We start from the raw sequence: 16394 nt of genomic DNA on the forward strand, positions 1-16394 counted from the left end.
AAGAAAAGATAAGCAACTTGCCTATTGTCAAAAAGTTAGACTAGCAGGGGAGGCTCAGTTGCCAAAGTGCCAGGGACTTACCCATTAGACCAGGCTGTTAGCTCTGGGAGTCTGGAGGCCACGGTGACTCTAACCCAGACCTGGGAAATATAGCAAGGAGGTGATGGAAACAACGCTAGACTGAGGCTGGCACAGGGGCCAGGCAGTCTCCACTGGAAGTGTTTGGTAGATAATGAAGCCTGCCTTCAACACTTTTCACCATTTGGCAAATGAGGAATTCAAATTAAGGCTCAAGTTATTGGCTCCTTAGGCTAAGAAATGAGAGCGGGACAATGTGGAGAAATGGGGCAGAGTGCCAGGATGAGTGAGGCCCGGCTCCTCACGTTCCTTCTGTACAGCAGTGACTCAGATTACAACATCTGGGGCCGGCCCCGTGGCTTAGTGGTTGGGTGCACGCGCTCCGCTGCTGGCGGCCCTGGTTCGGATCCCAGGCGCGAACCGACGCACCGGCTTCTCCGGCCATGCTGAGGCCGCATCCCACATACAGCAGCTAGAGGGATGTTCAGCTATGACATACGACTATCTACTGGACCTTTGGGGGGAAAAAATAAATCAATAAAATTAAAAAAAAAAAAAAACGATTACAACATCTCTAGCCCAGACCTCTTCCCTAAGCTCCAGGTAGGTCCAGCCGCCCCTTGACCTCCCCATCTGATATCCAGCCAGACATTCAGACCCTTGATTCCTTGTCTTGTTCATGTCTGCCTGTCCCCAAGTCTCTTCACTACAGTAAGTGGTAACAGTGCCAACAAGCTGCTCCGTCCCAAACCTAGCAATGTATTCACCAAGACCAAGGCCTTGCTCCTGCCTTTGTTAACTGCTTTTTGGTTACATTCTAGAAGAAGAGGAAGCTGGGGGCTTGGGGAGGTATACTACTGGTATCTCCTGGGTAGGGGCCAAGGATGTTGCTAAACACCCTACAATGCACAGGACAGCTCCCTGTCTCCCACTCCCCAAACAATGAATTATCCAGCCCAAAATGTCAATAGCACCGAGTTTCAGGCACCCGGACATATATGATAAATGCCGGCAGAGAACAAGAATCTGTGATGTGGTAAGAAAGGTGGTCAGGGAAGGCATTTCTTTTTTTGTTTTTTTGTTTTTTTGAGGAAGATTAGCCCTGAGCTAAAACTGTTGCCAATCTTCCTCTTTTTGCTGAGGAAGACTGGCCCTGGGCTAACATCTGTGCGCATCTTCCTCTACTTTATATGGGATGCCATCACAGCATGGCTTGATAAGCAGTGCGTAGGTCCGCGCCAGGGATCTGAGCCAGCAAACCCTGGGCCGCCAGGGCGGAGCATGCAAACTTAACCACTATGCCACCTGACCCACCCCAGGGAAGGCATTTCTGAGGAGGTAGCATTTGAGCTGAAACCTGAAACAGAAGATGGGGAGATCTGGAGGCAAAAGGGGCCAGGCTAGGAAATAGCAGATGGAATGAAATGGAGTGATTCAGAACGTATTTTGGAGGTAGAAGCAACAGGATTGGCTGATGGAGTGGATGTGGGGGTGAAGTGAAGGGAGCATAAAGGAAGTTCTGGTGGGAGCAGGAGGGAATCATTTTGGATATACAGTCATCCCTGGGTAACTGAGGGGAACTGGTTTCAGGAACCCCCACGGTTACCAAAATCCGAGAATGCTCAAGTCCCTTATATGTATAAAATGGCTTAGTACAATGAATACAGTCAGCCCTCTGTATCCGTGGATGCCAAAACTGCAGATACAGAGGGCCAACTGTACTGAGCTTGAGACACTTCCCAGACATCCAAGGAGAGAGTCAAGTGAGGGCAGTATGGCATAGGGTTTAGGAATGTGGGCTCCCAAGCTAGGCTGCCTGGATTTGGAGTCTGTCTCTGCCACTTACAAGCTATGTGACCTTAAAAAAATCACTTGTGGGGGCTAGCCCCGTGGCATAGCAGTTAAGTGCGTGTGCTCTGCTGCTGGCGGCCCGGGTTTGGATCCCAGGTACACACCAATGCACCACTTGGCAGGCCATGCTGTGGCAGCATTCCATATAAAGTGGAGGAAGATGGGCACGGATGTTAGCCCAGCGCCAGTCTTCCTCAGCAAAAAAAAAAAGAGGAGGATTGGCATGGATGTTAGCTCAGGGCTGATCTTCCTCACAAAAAAAAAAAAATCACCTAGGGGCTGGCCCCATGGTGTAGTGGTTAAGTCTGGTGTGCTGCGCTTTGGCGGCCCAGTTCACAGGTTTGGATCCTGGGCGCAGACCTACACCACTCATGAAGCCATACTGTGGCGGCAACCCACACACAAAGTAGAGGAAAATTGGCAACAGATGTTAGCTCAGAGTGAATGTTCCTCACCAAAAAAAAGAAAAAAAGAAAACCACCTAACCTGCTGTTCCTCCATTTCCCCATCTGCAAAAGAGCGAAGATGATGCTACCTACTTATCCTTTAAGGTTGCTAATACATATAAAGCACCTGGAATGGTGCCGGCCACCACTGACCAGTCAGGCTGGAGACAGGGAATCAGTTGTCACCAGGGGATGGATGGCAGGGAAACCGGGGGCACTGGATGAGATCATTTCAGCAGAGAGTGTAAATAGGAGTAGAAAATTTGAATTATAGAGAACCCGGGAGTTAATACAAATTGGCAAAGAGTATGGAGTTGGTAGCCAAGAGGCAAGTTGGTGCCTCTTTTCCAGGACCTGCCTAACTCCAACCCAGAGTTGCTGTGAAGGGAAGTGGGCCCAGGGTAGCCAGTCTTAAGTCCTGGAGTCAGGGATCTCTCTTGGACAGCCTTTGGATGGGCCTGCCCACAATGGCCCCCAGGACCTTCAGATCCTCTTCCTTCACTTGACGTGGCCTCTTTTTAGGTGTTTGGATTCCTTCAGTCAGGTTCTCCTGTGTCTTTAGGGCTGTGGTTGTTAACCTGTAGGTTAGTGAGTGCCTTCAAGGGGCTCTAAGAATCTCCCTGGAAATTGTACGCTAAATTATGTAAGACAAATATACATTTATTTGGGGAAAGCCTTCAACAGATTCTCAAAAGATTTAGGGAATGCAATAAAAATTAAAAATCTCTTTATATGAACAGACATTTTTCCAAAGAAGATATATAGATCGCCAACAGGCATATGAAAAGATGTTCAACATCACTAATTATTAGGGAAATGCAAATCAAAACTACAATGAGATTTCACCTTACACCTGTTAGAATGGCTCTAATTACCAAGACAAAAAACAAATGTTGATGGGGCCGGCCCAGTGGCATAGTGGTTAAGTTTGCGTGCCCTGCTTTGGCCGCCCAGGGTTCGAAAGTTTGGATCCCCGGGCACGGACCTACGCACCACTCATCAAGCCATGCTGTGGCGGCATCCCATATAAAGTAGAGGAAGATGGGCACGGACGTTAGCCCAGTGCCCATCTTCCTCAGCAAAAAGAGGAGGATTGGCGACAGATGTTAGCTCAGGGCTAATCTTCCTCACCAAAAAAAAACAAATGTTGCAGAGGAAGTGGAGAAAAGGGAGCTCTCATACTCTGCTGGTGGGGATGCAAACTAGTGCAGCCACTCTGGAAAACAGTATGGAGATTTCTTTTTTTGTGTGTGGAAGATTAGCCCTGAGCTAACATCCGAAGCCAATCCTCCCCTTTTTTTGCTGAGGAAGATTGGCCCTGGGCTAACATCCGTGCCCATCTTCCTCTACTTTATACGGGACGCCGCCACAGCATGGCTTGACAAATGGTGCATCGGTGTACGCCTGGGATCTGAACCTGCGAACCCTGGGCTGCCGCAGCGGAGCGTGCACACTTAACCGCTGTGCCACCGAGCCAGCCCCGTGGAGATTTCTCAAAAAATTAAAAATAGAAATACCATACAATCCAGCTATCTCACTACTGGTTATTTATCCAAAAAACTTGAAATCAACAATTCAGGGGTCAGCCCTGTGGTGTTAGCAGTTAAGTGCGAGCACTCCGCTGCTGGCAGCCTGGGTTCGGATCCCGGGTGTGCGCCAACACACCGCTTATCAGGCCATGCTGTGGCAGCATCCCATATAAAGTGGAGAAAGATGGGCACAGATGTTAGCCCAGGGCCAGTCTTCCTCAGCAAAAACAAGAGGAGGATTGGCGTGGATGTTAGCTCAGGGCTGATCTTCCTCACAGACACACACACACTAAAATAAATAAATAAATAAATATTTAAAAAAAGAGAGAAATCAACAATTCAAAGAGATTTATGCACCCCTACGTTCATTGCAGCATTATGCACAATAGCCAAGACGTGGAAGCAAGCCAAGTGCCCATCAACTGATGAATGATAAAGAAGATGTGCTGTATATATACAATGGAATACTACTGAGCCATAAAAAAGACAAAATTGTCTCCTTTGCAACAACATAGATGGACCTTGAGAGTATTATGTTAAGCAAAATAAGCCAAAGACAAACACCACATGATTTCACTCATATGCGGAAGATAAACACATGGATAAAGAGAACAGATTAGTGGTTACCAGAGGAGAAGGGGGTTGGGGAATGGGTGAAAGGGGTAAAGGGGCACATATATATGGTAACAGATAAAAATTAGACTACTGGTGGTGAGCACGGTGCAATCTATACAGAAACTGATAAATAATAATGTACACCTGAAATTACACAATGTTATAAACCATTACGACCTCAATAAAATAATTGAAAAAAATATATAAACCTCTTCAGGTTGACTATGCATTTCTTCAACCCGCTTCATAGTGTGTTGGTTTTTAAGTTTATAACATCTTCCCCATGGCCTAGTGGTTAAGTTCAGTGCCCTCCGCTTCAGCAGCCTGGGTTCCGTTCCCAGGCACAGACTTACACTACTCATCAGCCATGCTGTGGCAGCAACCCACATACAAAATAGAGGAAGATTGGCACAGATGTTAGCTCAGGGCAAATCTTCCTCAAGCAAAAAGAGGAAGACTGGCAACAGATGTTAGCTCAGGGTGAATCTTCCTTGGGAAAAAAAAAATCCTCTTCTTAAGAAGGAAAAAAAAAAAACAAAAAACACCAGGAAGTCTAAAATTATCCAATCAATTCATAAATATAGAAGGAAGTATCATTAAAAAAAAAGTTTAGAGTTAAAAAGGGGGTGTAAATTGGGGAGGAGGCTATTATAAGCCTTTGAACACTACTTGACAATTTGTATCAGTTTTATGAAAATAAAACATTAAATTACAAAGTTTAAATGTACCCACATGGAAAGAATATTCTTCCCTTGGCCTCACTTTACCTGTCATCAAAGCCAATGGTCCTCTGTGAACTCTTCCACTTTTCTCCATCTCTGCCACCACAGCCACCTTCATCTTGCCTGGAGGATCACAGGAGCCTTCTCTCGATTTTCCCCAGAAGGCTGGAAACGTCATGAAGGCAAGGTCCATGTCTGATTTTGCTTATCATTGTAGAGTGTCTGCTCAATAAGCATAGGCAAATGGACAAATGGCCTCCCAGAGAGCAAGTGTATTCCCAAGGTCTTGTGTGCCCCTTACTCTCAGCCTCCTGTACCCACACAGGAAGAGGCAGGGGTAACAGTAGAATGAGTGAGGAGCCACTCCCACTTGCCTTTGCTTCAGAGGAGGAACAGGGCTACTGCTGACTGCTGAGACCCGACTGGGGAGCTGCCCACCAAGAGATCTGAGCTCCGGGACCCTTGGCTGCAGCCTGGGCAGAAGGACTGAAGCCTGCTCAGCTGGGAGGCTGTGACCTGCCCCAGGTTGGGTCTGGCAGGATTTGGAGAAGGCTGGGGTTGAAAGAAACTGAATTTTGCTTTTGCCCTGTATTCGTTTTTTATTGCTGTTGTAACAAATTATCAGAAACTCAGTGGTTTAAAAAGAAACAAATTTATGGGGCTGGCCCCGTGGCTTAGCGGTTGGGTGAGCGCTGTCTGCTGCTGGCGCCCCGAATTCGGATCCCGGGCGCGCACCGATGCACCGATTCTCCAGCCACGCTGAGGCGGCGTCCCACATACGGCAACTAGAAGGACGTGCAACTATGACATACAACTACCTACTGGGGCTTTGGGGGAAAAGAAGAGGAGGATTGGCAATAGATGTTAGCTCAGAGCCGGTCTTCCTCAGCAAAAAGAGGAGGATTGGCATGGATGTTAGCTCAGGGCTGATTTTCCTCACACACAAAAAAACAAACAAACAAATTTATTATCTTACAGTTCCAGAGGTCAAAAGTCCAAAATGGGTTTCACCAGGGCTAAAGTCAAGCTGTGTCAGTAGAGCTGCATTCCCTTCTAGAGGCTCTAAGAAAGAATCTGTTTCCTTGCCTTTTCCAGCTTCTAGAGAGCCCACATCCCTTGGCTGATGACCCTCTTCTTTCTTCAAAGCCAGCAATGGCTCATCAAATCTTTCTCATGCTGCAACACTCTGACACTGAGTCTCCTGTCTCCCTCTATCCCTTATAAGGACCTTTGTGATTATACCGGGCCCACCAGATAATCCAGGATAATCTCTCCTTCTCAAAATCCTTAATTTAATCATCACTGCAAAGTACCTTTTGCCACTTAAGGTAACACTTTCAGAGGCTCTAAGAATCAGAACGTGGGCGTGTTTGTGGGGGCATTATTTTGCCGACCATACACCCTTGATTCAGCCCCTTGCTGGAGCCTCTGGTTTTACTTACAGAAACCTGTAGAAATCACTTCTGTTTATTAATGTCAGGGGCACGGTGCTGAGAACTTTGTGCTCTAAAATCATAGAGTATCAAAACTCTGCTAGTTGAAATCATATCCGTGAGAACGGAACGTCCCACTCTTGCCTAAACGACCTCAGCCATGCCAATGTGGTCGCTTTGACACAGAGACACTGCCTCTATTTCCAGCCTGAGAGTAGAGCTTCAGTTAACGAGGTTCCTAACAGAACGTTCCACATTTATATTAACATAGTTTCCAAGGAACTAGGACCTCAAATCCCTTCTCAGCCAGGGCCTGATATTAATCCCTTTCATCCAGCCGGGCTTTGCTTTGAGCCTATAAAAGAAATGCTTCATTTAAATTTTACCTACACGGGTCTCACCCGCTCTCTCCCCGCGCTGGATCCTGGATTTAGGAATCAGGAACCTCCGAAACGTCTTTCTCAGCGCATCTTTTCCCCTTTGTGAAGGGCCGACGGTGGGTGATAGATGGTACAAACGGCAAGATGTAAGCGGGGTCGGGGTGGATGTTACAAGACAAGGGGGAGGCGCAGAAGGGAGCAGGGAGCCCCAGGATGCGAGGGGTAGGCAGTCATAAAGGCCAACCTTCACTGTCAGCTCTGGGCCGGGCGCACAGACTATGTGTCCTCAGTTTTCACAACCACCCCATAAGCGCGTGTCATTATTCCCTCATTTGACAGCGGAGGGGCAGGAGCCTAGGCAACATGCCTCATGTCGTCAAGTCAGGAAGTGGCGAGGGGGGATCCCAACTCAGTCCTTAGGACCCCAAAGCCTGTGCTCGCAACCGCGGCCTCTGCAAATAAATGTCCCGGATGGGGCGCCGCCACCCGCCGCACCTGCAATCGATTGTCGGAGACCACCGCCCAGCCGCCCCCAGGGAGCGCCCAAAAGTCTTCAGGCTGCAAGCCTAACGCCACAGTCTGGGAGAAAAAGAGCCCACGCGGGCGTTGAAACCACAGCTTGCGTGTGGACCAATGCCAAGCACGTAGAAAAGCGGAGGGGCGGGTTTATGCAAAACATACCGAATGTGAGCAGACAGGCGAAGCAGTAAAGAACTCTATTTAAGGTCTCTCTCCCAAAATATAGCTATTATTATGAAAGGAGAATAGTGAGGGAATGAGTTTAGGAAAGACTACATATTGAAAACTAGTCTAATCATTCGCCCTAAAAGTCACCACAAACGTAAAGCTATAGTAAGGGTAAGGCAGGCTGGGAGAGGGAAAGGGTAGGTATCGCTTCTCGGCCTTTTGGCTAAGATCAAGTGTAGTATCTGTTCTTATCAGTTTAATATCTGATACGTCCTCTATCCGAGGACAATATATTAAATGGATTTTTGGAATTAGGAGATGGAATAGGAGCTTGCTCCGTCCACTCCACGCATCGACCTGGTATTGCAGTACTTCCAGGAACGGTGCACCCCCTTCGGGGGAATGAACTATGGTTAAAAATAAGACTTCAGTTCTTTTTACGTTCATGAGATTCGTTCAAAAGATATAACCTGCTTTCCAACAGAAGCTGATGTTTTCACTTTCTTCTTCTTGTTTAGATACCTGCTTTTCCGTTTGATAGGTTTTTTTTTTTAACAGGCTATGTCACAGTCTGCGTTCGTGGGGTTTGTCGTTAGTAATCTAAATGTTTAACTGTTGTGTGGGACGAGGATACACAGGAGTGTAGTTTGTGTGGTTGGAATATAGAGGATACGCAGGAGTGTAGTTTGTGTGGTTGGAATGTAGGAAAATACGCAGCTGAGAACAGCAGCGATTTTGACTGTTAGCTGTTAAAAACTCGTGTTTGCTTTTGTTTTCGTGTGATGCATTCTTCACCGCAGGACAGTTTAGTAAGAAAACTTTGGAAATGGAAACGGGAACAACAACTTCGTCTTCAACGCTGTGTGCATCGACTGGTAGTACTACTATACTTTCACGGACGGTGCACTCCTCTTCAGAGTCCTTATTTGGCGTAAGGAAGAGAGTGCTTGGTCCTTTTGTCTTTCTTGAGCTCTCGGTTTTCCCCTATGGTAAATGGGAGGCCACTGGTTTGGCCCCCTCAGCCTTAAACCCCAGGTGTGTCCCCAACTTTACAATGAGGGAGACTTTCCAACAGAGGAATGGTTGGACGTCTCACAAAATAAAGGAAGATACAATTATAGGATTTTACGGAAAGATGGAGTTTAGGTTTAATTTTTGTGTGTGTGTGTGAGGAAGATCAGCCCTGAGCTAACATCCATGCTAATCCTCCTCTTTTTGCTGAGGAAGACCCGCCCTGAGCTAACATCTATTGCCAATCCTCCTCCTTTTTTTCCCCAAAGCCCCAGTAGATAGTTGTATGTCATACTTGCACATCCTCCTAGTTGCTGTATGTGGGCGCCCCCTCAGCATGGCCTGACAAGCGGTGCCTCGGTGCGCGCCCGGGATCCGAACCCCAGGCCGCCAGTAATCCCAGGCCGCCAATAGCGGAGCGCGCGCACTTAACCGCTAAGCCACGGGGCCGGGCCGGCCACGGGGCCGGGCCGGTAAATAGCTTTTTGATAGGCTCAACACAAAGTAGGGCTGTGTGCAGAGAGGTCAGCATCAGCTCCGGACTGTGAAGGGGACCTAGGGTGCCGTTTCCTTGGTAATACAAGATTAAGATAAATGTGGAATGTTGTGCTCAGAACTCTTACCGGCAGCTCTGCAGTTGAGTTAGAAACCAAAGCTGCTGCTTTGTGGAGGACTTAGATCCGCCAGGCAAGAGTGGGATGCTTCATTCTTACTGATATAATTTCAAACAGCAAAGTTTCTGATAGTCTCCGGTTCCAGAGAACACGACTTCTTAGTAAGAAAACAGTAGTCACTCAAGAAGGGGGCTGTTATAACATTTTAAAGTTGCAGCTTCTGCTTGGGAGAAATATGGTTTCTGTTACCTTTGCAGATTTTCACTCTCAGTTTGACCTAATTTTTACCATCACCAAACTTCCGATGTGAGGAAACAAAAACGACGCCCCACCTTCACTTTCCAAAAATGATCTGTTTGAAAGCCGTCGGTTTCATTTTCCCCGTCTTTCTTCATTTGTGTCTTTTAGACTCGAGGTTGAAGCCATGCGCCTCATGAGTGATTTGAATCGTGTCTGAAGTGGGCTCTTGTCTTGTACAGCAAACATTTTACATGATGCTTTGGAGGACGGACAGGACTAGGGCTGGCTCGACCTGGCATCGCGGTCCAGTTGGGAGGCGTTTCCCTCCAAGTATAAAATGGTCAAGTTACTCTTCAGATCTCCACTGTAAATCTGCAAGTATCTCCAGAGCTCGTTTTCGTAAAGCAAAACCAGCCGCAGCAGGCAGGGGATCTCTACTCGTCCGCCTCTTTAAACGCCCAGACACGGCGTTCGTCCGGATGGGTCTCGGCGCGCGCTGGTGACGCAGACGCTGCGCCGGAAGTGCGCGCCGTCCGCTCCCAGGCTCTGTTATGGCGGCTGCTGGGGCGCGCTGGAACCATGTGTGGGTCGGCACCGAGACTGGGATCCTGAAAGGTGGGTGGCGGGGCCGGGCGTCGGGAAGTGCGGGGGTCGCTCGCTCGCGGCCCCGACGCGACTGACGCCCGCGTCCCGCAGGGGTGAACCTTCAGCGCAAACAGGCGGCGAACTTCACGGCGACGGGACAGCCGCGGCGCGAGGAGGCGGTGAGCGCCCTGTGCTGGGGCGCCGGCGGCGAGACTCAGGTGAGTGGCCGCTGGCCGGGCCGGAGCTGGGGGGTCGGGGCGCGGCAGCCTCGCTCTCCTCGCCATCCTACTCTCTTCTGCCCGCAGATCCTGGTGGGCTGCGCCGACAGGACAGTGAGGCACTTCAGCACCGAGGAGGGCGTATTCCAGGGCCAGAGGCACTGTCCCGGAGGGGAGGGCACGTTCCGAGGCCTCGCCCAAGTCGACGGGTAAAACTGAGCCCCTCGCTGAACGCTCCGGTCGTAGGGAGAACGTTAAGGCTCCCACAGGACGGCCGAATAATGGCCATCAGCCCTTACGTGACACGGACCTGGGCTAGGTAACAGGAACCTGTGTCCTGTCTGCCTTCGTTTATTCCTATAACAAACGTTTATTGAACACCTACCGAGTTAAGGCCTTGGGCGAAATGCAAGGGCTGCAGATAAACTAGACAACCACAGTACCTGCCTTCATAGAGTTTGCATCTTCCAGCGTTTTTCTCCTGGCTCCATAACCTTTTGGGTGACTCTGAGCAAGTCATTTAATAGTTTAGAATTTGTTTTTAAATGGAGATTTAACCACCACCAAGGTGATGAAGCTCCCAAAGTAAAGGATAGGAAAGTGCAAGAGGTTAGGTTACTGGCCTAGCTTTCTTCCTAAGATGGAGAGAGAAGACTGTGAATGGGCTGCGTAGGTTTGGTGGTGTTAATTGTGACAGGTCAGGTCTAAAAGGCTCTGTGGGGCGGTTAAGTGCGTGCGCTCTGCTAGTGGTGGCGGCCTGGGTTCGGATCCTGGCGCGCACGGACTCACCGCTTGTCTGGCCATGCTGAGGTGGCGTCCCACATACAGCAACTAGCAGGATGTGCAACTATGACATACAGCTATCTACTGGGGCTTTGGGGCAAAAAAAAAGAGGAGGATTGGCAATAGATGTTAGCTCAGAGCCGGTCAGAGCAAAAAGAGGAGGATTAGCATGGATGTTAGCTCAGGGCTGATCTTCCTCACAAAAAAATAAAAAATAAAAAAATAAAAGGCTCTGTGGAGGTGAGATGTTTGAACTGGGCAGCGAAGGTTGGGCAGAATTTTGACAGGTGGAGGAGGGAGTTAGGGCATTCTAGAAAGGGCAGAGGCCAAGGATTGGTGTCAGGCTACAGGATACACTTCAGGGAAGATAAGCAGCATTTGGGGGTTGAAGCCGAGGCAGCATTTTAATACAGGATGGGCGAGGTAGGTTGGGATTAAATGTAAAGGGCTTCAAGTGGCAGGCTGAGAGATTTGCACTTTTGTTTTATAGGTGGTGGGTCGTTATTGGATTTTGAGTGGGAAGTGCTGTGGTCAGAGGTGTGAGCCTGTAGGATTGTGGAGGATGGATTGAGAGAGAGCAGTGGGTGACTTGCCACAGCCCAGGCAAGCAATACCAAGGCTGAACCAAGGTGGGGAGGGTCGGCAGATGTGAGAAGGAGCATAGGCTCAGGCATACCCATCCCGGGGAGAGACTTGCTTGGGCTCAAGGGAGAGGTACTTTGAGGGAGAGATTGACATTTAGTATCTGGAACCCAGAATAGGGAACTCGAGAGAAGAAGCTGGTATTTAACTTGGGCCAGAGCCTAAATCCAGACCAGTCCCATTTCAGTCCTTTCAGAGCTACTGATCCTGACCTGTCATGACCAACTCAAGATTCAGAAAGACTGGCAGCAGGCCGGCCCAGTGGCGCAGCAGTTAAGTTCGCACACTCCGCTTTGGCGGCCTGGGGTTCGCAGGTTGGGATCCCAGGTGTGCACCGACGCACCGCTTGTCAAGCCATGCTGTGGCGGCATCCCATATAAAGTAGAGGAAGATGGGCACGGATGTTAGGCCAGGGCCAGTCTTCCTCAGCAAAAAAGAGGAGGATTAGCATCAGATGTTAGCTCAGGGCTAATCTTCCTCACAAAAAAAGAAAAAAAAAAGACCAGCAGGGCCAGGGCCACCAGATGTAGCTGTGAAATAGCAAAGGCACTCTGCTCTTCAATATCACATACTTGATTTCCAGCCCTGGTTCTGGCATTTATAGCTGAGTGGGCAAATTTTTTAATTTCTCAGAGCTTCAGTTTCCTCACTTATAAAACTGGTAAACCATCACCCTGTTGAGGAAGTTACATGAGATAACAGACAGAGAACGTGGGAGCTGTCAAGCCCTGTCCAGACCATGTCACCTAGAGTCTTCCTTAGGAACAAGGCCAGTAGGAGGGAGTCTAGTTAATATGAATTTGGGGGTGGGTCGACTGGAGCCAAGAGAACACTTAAAAATTTTTTTTTTTTTTTTTTACCTAATTCTATCCTCTCTGCCTGCAGCACCGTCATCACATGTGTGGATTCTGGTATTCTTCGAGTCTGGCATGACAATGACAAAGAGGCATCCTCTGACCCAGTGAGGCTCCCCTGCCCTGATCCTGATGGTTGGGGAAGGCAGGGGGGACCAGGGTCGGAGCCAAATGAGGGCTTTGGGGGAGGAGGATTAAGGACTCTGGAACTGACTCTCATCTTCCATTCTTTTCAGCTCCTGGAACTGAGAGTGGGCCCTGGGGTGTGTAGGATGCGCCAAGACCCAGCACACCCCCACGTGGTTGCCACAGGTGGGAAGGAGAATGCTTTGAAGGTGTGGGACCTACAGGGGTCTGAGGAGCCTGTGTTCAGGGCCAAGAACGTGAGTGATGGGGTTAGGGAGTGGGCTGAGGCCACTGACTATGAGTCAGAAACCAAGTGGGCTTTAGGGCATGGTAATGGAGGGCTGAAGGAAGGGGCACACTGAGCACCCCACAACTCTGCCCCCATCTACCCCAGGTACGGAATGACTGGCTCGACCTGCGGGTTCCCATCTGGGACCAGGACATACAGTTCCTCCCTGCGTCACAGAAGCTTGTCACCTGCACAGGGTACCACCAGGTGAGGCACTATCCCATCCCTATCTCCTCCTGGGCTTATGCAGCCTCCTAGAGAAATAGCCTCCCTGTGCAGGTTCAGCCCCCGTCGTTTGGCACAGCCACCCTTCTCACCATCCTTCTTCCATCCCTGACCTCTCAGAGGAGGGAGCACTCCCCTGTCCATTCCAGCCCTGTGGCTGAGCCAGTGACCTTCTCGTATACTGCATTCTAAGATGGAGTTTCCTGAACTATGACTGTTCCCTTTCCTCCCACCTGGAAGAGGGGAGAGAAGAAGGGAGTGTTCTCTTCACAGTAGAAGCACACAGTGCAGGTGTCATGAGAGGACATTGGAATGGATGTCAAGAGAACCGTTTTTGTCCTGATGTAGCTTCTGATTTGCTTTGGGACCCAGGCCTGATGCTCTCCTCTCTGGTCTCAGCTTCTCAACTTCACAGGAAGGGCCCAACTGGGGATCTTTACAGTTGGTCTCATTTGAAGTCCTAAGACCCAGGCAGGACAGGGTCACTTTTTTGCCCTGTTGAGGCTTAACTTCTCTCCTTGAAATTCAGCACCCTCTGAAAATAGGCCTGACTTGCATTTTCATCGCAAGATGGGAGTATGGGGGGAATGGAATGCTCACACATGCAGATGATGGGAATGCTGCCACCTCCCAACCTAGGGAACCTCTCCCCTCAGCCCTGTCCATTCATGCCCCTAAGCAGCTCTCCCCCAACCACAGCACTCTGAGAAGAGGGGTACATTTCAAATGAGAAAGTTTCTCTAAGTGGGTCATAACAAGAAAGCAGTGTCTGAAGGAGGGGGCGAAGATGTGGAGAAGCCAGAGTAGGCTATGTGGGGTGAGGGTACTCTTGTGATGCCTCAGTCTTCCTCCAGGTCCGTGTCTATGATCCAGCTTCCCCCCAGCGCCGACCAGTCCTGGAAGCCACCTATGGAGAGTACCCACTGACAGCCATGACCCTCACTCCTGGGGGCAAGTGAGTGTTTAGAGGGTGAAGAGTGGGGCTCAGGAAGGACTCCAGGAAGCTCCTGCTGACCCCACCTGCCTCTGCTCTCCTCCTCAGTTCGGTGATCGTGGGGAACACTCATGGACAGCTGGCAGAAATTGACCTTCGGCAAGGTGAGTGGACTAGGGAGCCTTGGGGGAGGGGAAAGGGTGGGAGGAAGGAAAGGATTCCCTCTGAGGGGGTGCAGTGGAGCGGTTGAGGTCTCATTCAGGTGCAGATTGCCTGGGTTCAAATCTTGGCTTCACCAAAAGATGTATGACCTTGGACAAATTACTTCATCTCCCTGTGCCTTAGTAGTTCCTTCACCCATAAAATGAGATATAAATGGAGATACTAATGGTAACTCCTATCTCAGCATTATGTTGAGGATTAAATATTGAAACATAAAGTGATTGAACAGTAAACACTCAATAAATGGTTGTTGGCTGGTCAGCTAGCGGTGATATCTCCCCTCTTCTCCAGGGCGCCTAGTGGGCTGTCTGAAGGGGCTGGCGGGCAGTGTCCGAGGGTTGCAGTGCCACCCCTCAAAGCCCCTACTTGCCTCCTGTGGCTTGGACAGAGTGTTGAGAGTACACAGGATCCGGAACCCACGGGGCCTGGAGCATAAGGTGAGAGCCTGCTGCTTCCTGTTCCCTCCTTTCATGTTTCTATTTCAGCATGCTTGGCTCCTTAAGGCCCCACATCTTTTGCAGGTTTATCTCAAGTCTCAACTGAACTGCCTCCTCCTGTCAGGCAGGGATAACTGGGAGGTAAGCAGTTCGGTCTGAGAATGTGGGGCCCAAGGGCATAGATGTGAGAATTTCCTTGTGGAGAGAAAAAGGAAGCAGCTGGAACACAGACCTGGAACTGTCCATCTACCTGCTGAGTTACTTAATTTCTCTGAGGGGTGTTAATAGTTATAGTCCTGACAGGGTTACTGCCAAGGGTGACAAAGGAGCATGGATGGGAATGGTTTCCGGGAGCAGGAAATAAAAGGGGTGGTACCTGGAGAGATGATTTCCCAGCTAGAGCCTCCTTCCCTGTGAGTCTCTTACTGTGCCCCTGACTCCTAAGCTTTTCTCCCACTCACCAGGATGAGCCCCAAGAGCCTCAAGAACCCAACAAGGTGCCCCCAGAAGACACAGAGACAGATGAACTTTGGGCCTCCTTGGAGGCAGCTGCCAAGCGGAAGCTCCCTGATTTGGAGCAGACCCAAAGGGCACTCCAAACCAGACGGAGAAAGAAGAAGCGGCGTGGGTCCACTAGCCCCTGAAGGGCCTGTGCTCACTTTGTAAATAAAAAGCTCAACACCACTATGACCCTGAGCCTTTTGTGACGGGAGGAAGGAAGGAGGGGTGGCCGCTCCCAGACCTGCGGCTGCGGGATATCTGACGTCACAAAGCCGGGCGGGAGTCACGAAGGCTGGCGTGGGTGGCACGTAGTGTGGGGCCGCTGGAGGGGCCGTGCGGGGCCATGGGCTGTTGCCAAGACAAGGACTCGTACACCTCCGATGAGCAGGCCAAGGAATCTGTGGAATTGGAGGAAGGTTGGATGAGGGAAGGGCCCAGAAAGTGGGAAAGGGGGCTGTGCCAACAGGACTGCCCAGGAGGTTCGACGGGGGGCGGGTAGAGCAGAACTTAGCGGCCTCGTCATACCCGCAGGCAGCGAAAGGGTCGATGTGCACTCGCCGGACCACCACCGGAATCGCAAGTCTAACGAAAGCCTTCTGATCACTGTGGTGTGGCGGCGGCTATCCATGTTCAGCCGTCGGGGCTCTATGCCGTCAAACAAGAGGATAACCCAGAATCAAAAGCATGGGTGTGCGGTCCAGGAGATCCAGGAGGAGCCGGAGAAGGGGTGACCCCAGCCTTGCTCTCAGTCCGCCCCAGCTTCCAGAGAATAAAGTTTCTAACGTGTACCTGCCAGAGCCCTAGTGCCCCGCTACCGACTCGGGGCGCACTGGTCGCGTGCACCGCTGGGGCTGCGGGCTCTTTAAGGCTCCTCCCCGGAGGCTGGCCCAGCCCCCGGGCCCCCGGCTCTGGTTCCTTGGGGGCGGGGTCACGGGGGGGCTAGCCAATGGGAGGGCGGGGTCGCTCTTGTAT

General features: G+C 50.3%; 2 protein-coding genes and 1 non-coding gene across 4 annotated transcripts; all 3 read left to right on the forward strand.

Annotated features, from left to right (window-relative positions):
* Window positions 1-7944: 7944 nt before the first annotated feature.
* LOC131395883 (U2 spliceosomal RNA) lies at window positions 7945-8135 on the forward strand. The gene has a single exon (XR_009216387.1). It is a non-coding gene; the product is annotated as a U2 spliceosomal RNA (small nuclear RNA).
* Window positions 8136-10116: 1981 nt separating this feature from the next.
* Window positions 10117-15611, forward strand: WDR74 (WD repeat domain 74). 2 transcript variants are annotated; one of them, XM_058526637.1, is made up of 11 exons: window positions 10117-10221; window positions 10303-10409; window positions 10497-10618; window positions 12720-12795; window positions 12925-13071; window positions 13209-13310; window positions 14183-14283; window positions 14371-14426; window positions 14776-14921; window positions 15006-15062; window positions 15386-15611. In XM_058526637.1, the coding sequence occupies exons 1-11, from the start codon at window positions 10158-10160 to the stop codon at window positions 15563-15565; spliced, it is 1158 nt and encodes a 385-aa protein (XP_058382620.1). In that variant the 5' UTR covers window positions 10117-10157; the 3' UTR covers window positions 15566-15611. The 2 variants fall into 2 exon arrangements, with proteins under 2 accessions (XP_058382620.1, XP_058382621.1); XM_058526638.1 differs by lacking the exons at window positions 10117-10221; window positions 10303-10409; window positions 10497-10618 and adding an exon at window positions 10630-10728.
* A 58-nt stretch (window positions 15612-15669) lies between these two features.
* TEX54 (testis expressed 54) lies at window positions 15670-16353 on the forward strand. The gene is made up of 2 exons (XM_058526655.1): window positions 15670-15838; window positions 15954-16353. Exons 1-2 carry the CDS (start codon window positions 15766-15768, stop codon window positions 16151-16153), a joined length of 273 nt encoding a protein of 90 aa, XP_058382638.1. The 5' UTR covers window positions 15670-15765; the 3' UTR covers window positions 16154-16353.
* Window positions 16354-16394: the final 41 nt, after the last annotated feature.

This window comes from Diceros bicornis, chromosome 31 (assembly GCF_020826845.1).
Source record: "Diceros bicornis minor isolate mBicDic1 chromosome 31, mDicBic1.mat.cur, whole genome shotgun sequence".
In the NCBI taxonomy this organism is placed as follows: domain Eukaryota; kingdom Metazoa; phylum Chordata; class Mammalia; order Perissodactyla; family Rhinocerotidae; genus Diceros; species Diceros bicornis.

Bases quoted from the DNA above. Each gene is read 5' to 3' on its own strand.
- WDR74 (XM_058526637.1), top strand. From the start codon at position 10,158: ATGGCGGCTGCTGGGGCGCGCTGGAACCATGTGTGGGTCGGCACCGAG. The intron at 10,619-12,719 runs GTAAAACTGAGC...CTCTGCCTGCAG, and splicing joins GGCCTCGCCCAAGTCGACGG to CACCGTCATCACATGTGTGG. The intron at 14,284-14,370 runs GTGAGTGTTTAG...TCTCCTCCTCAG, and splicing joins ACCCTCACTCCTGGGGGCAA to TTCGGTGATCGTGGGGAACA.
- TEX54 (XM_058526655.1), top strand. From the start codon at position 15,766: ATGGGCTGTTGCCAAGACAAGGACTCGTACACCTCCGATGAGCAGGCC. The intron at 15,839-15,953 runs GTTGGATGAGGG...TCATACCCGCAG, and splicing joins ATCTGTGGAATTGGAGGAAG to GCAGCGAAAGGGTCGATGTG.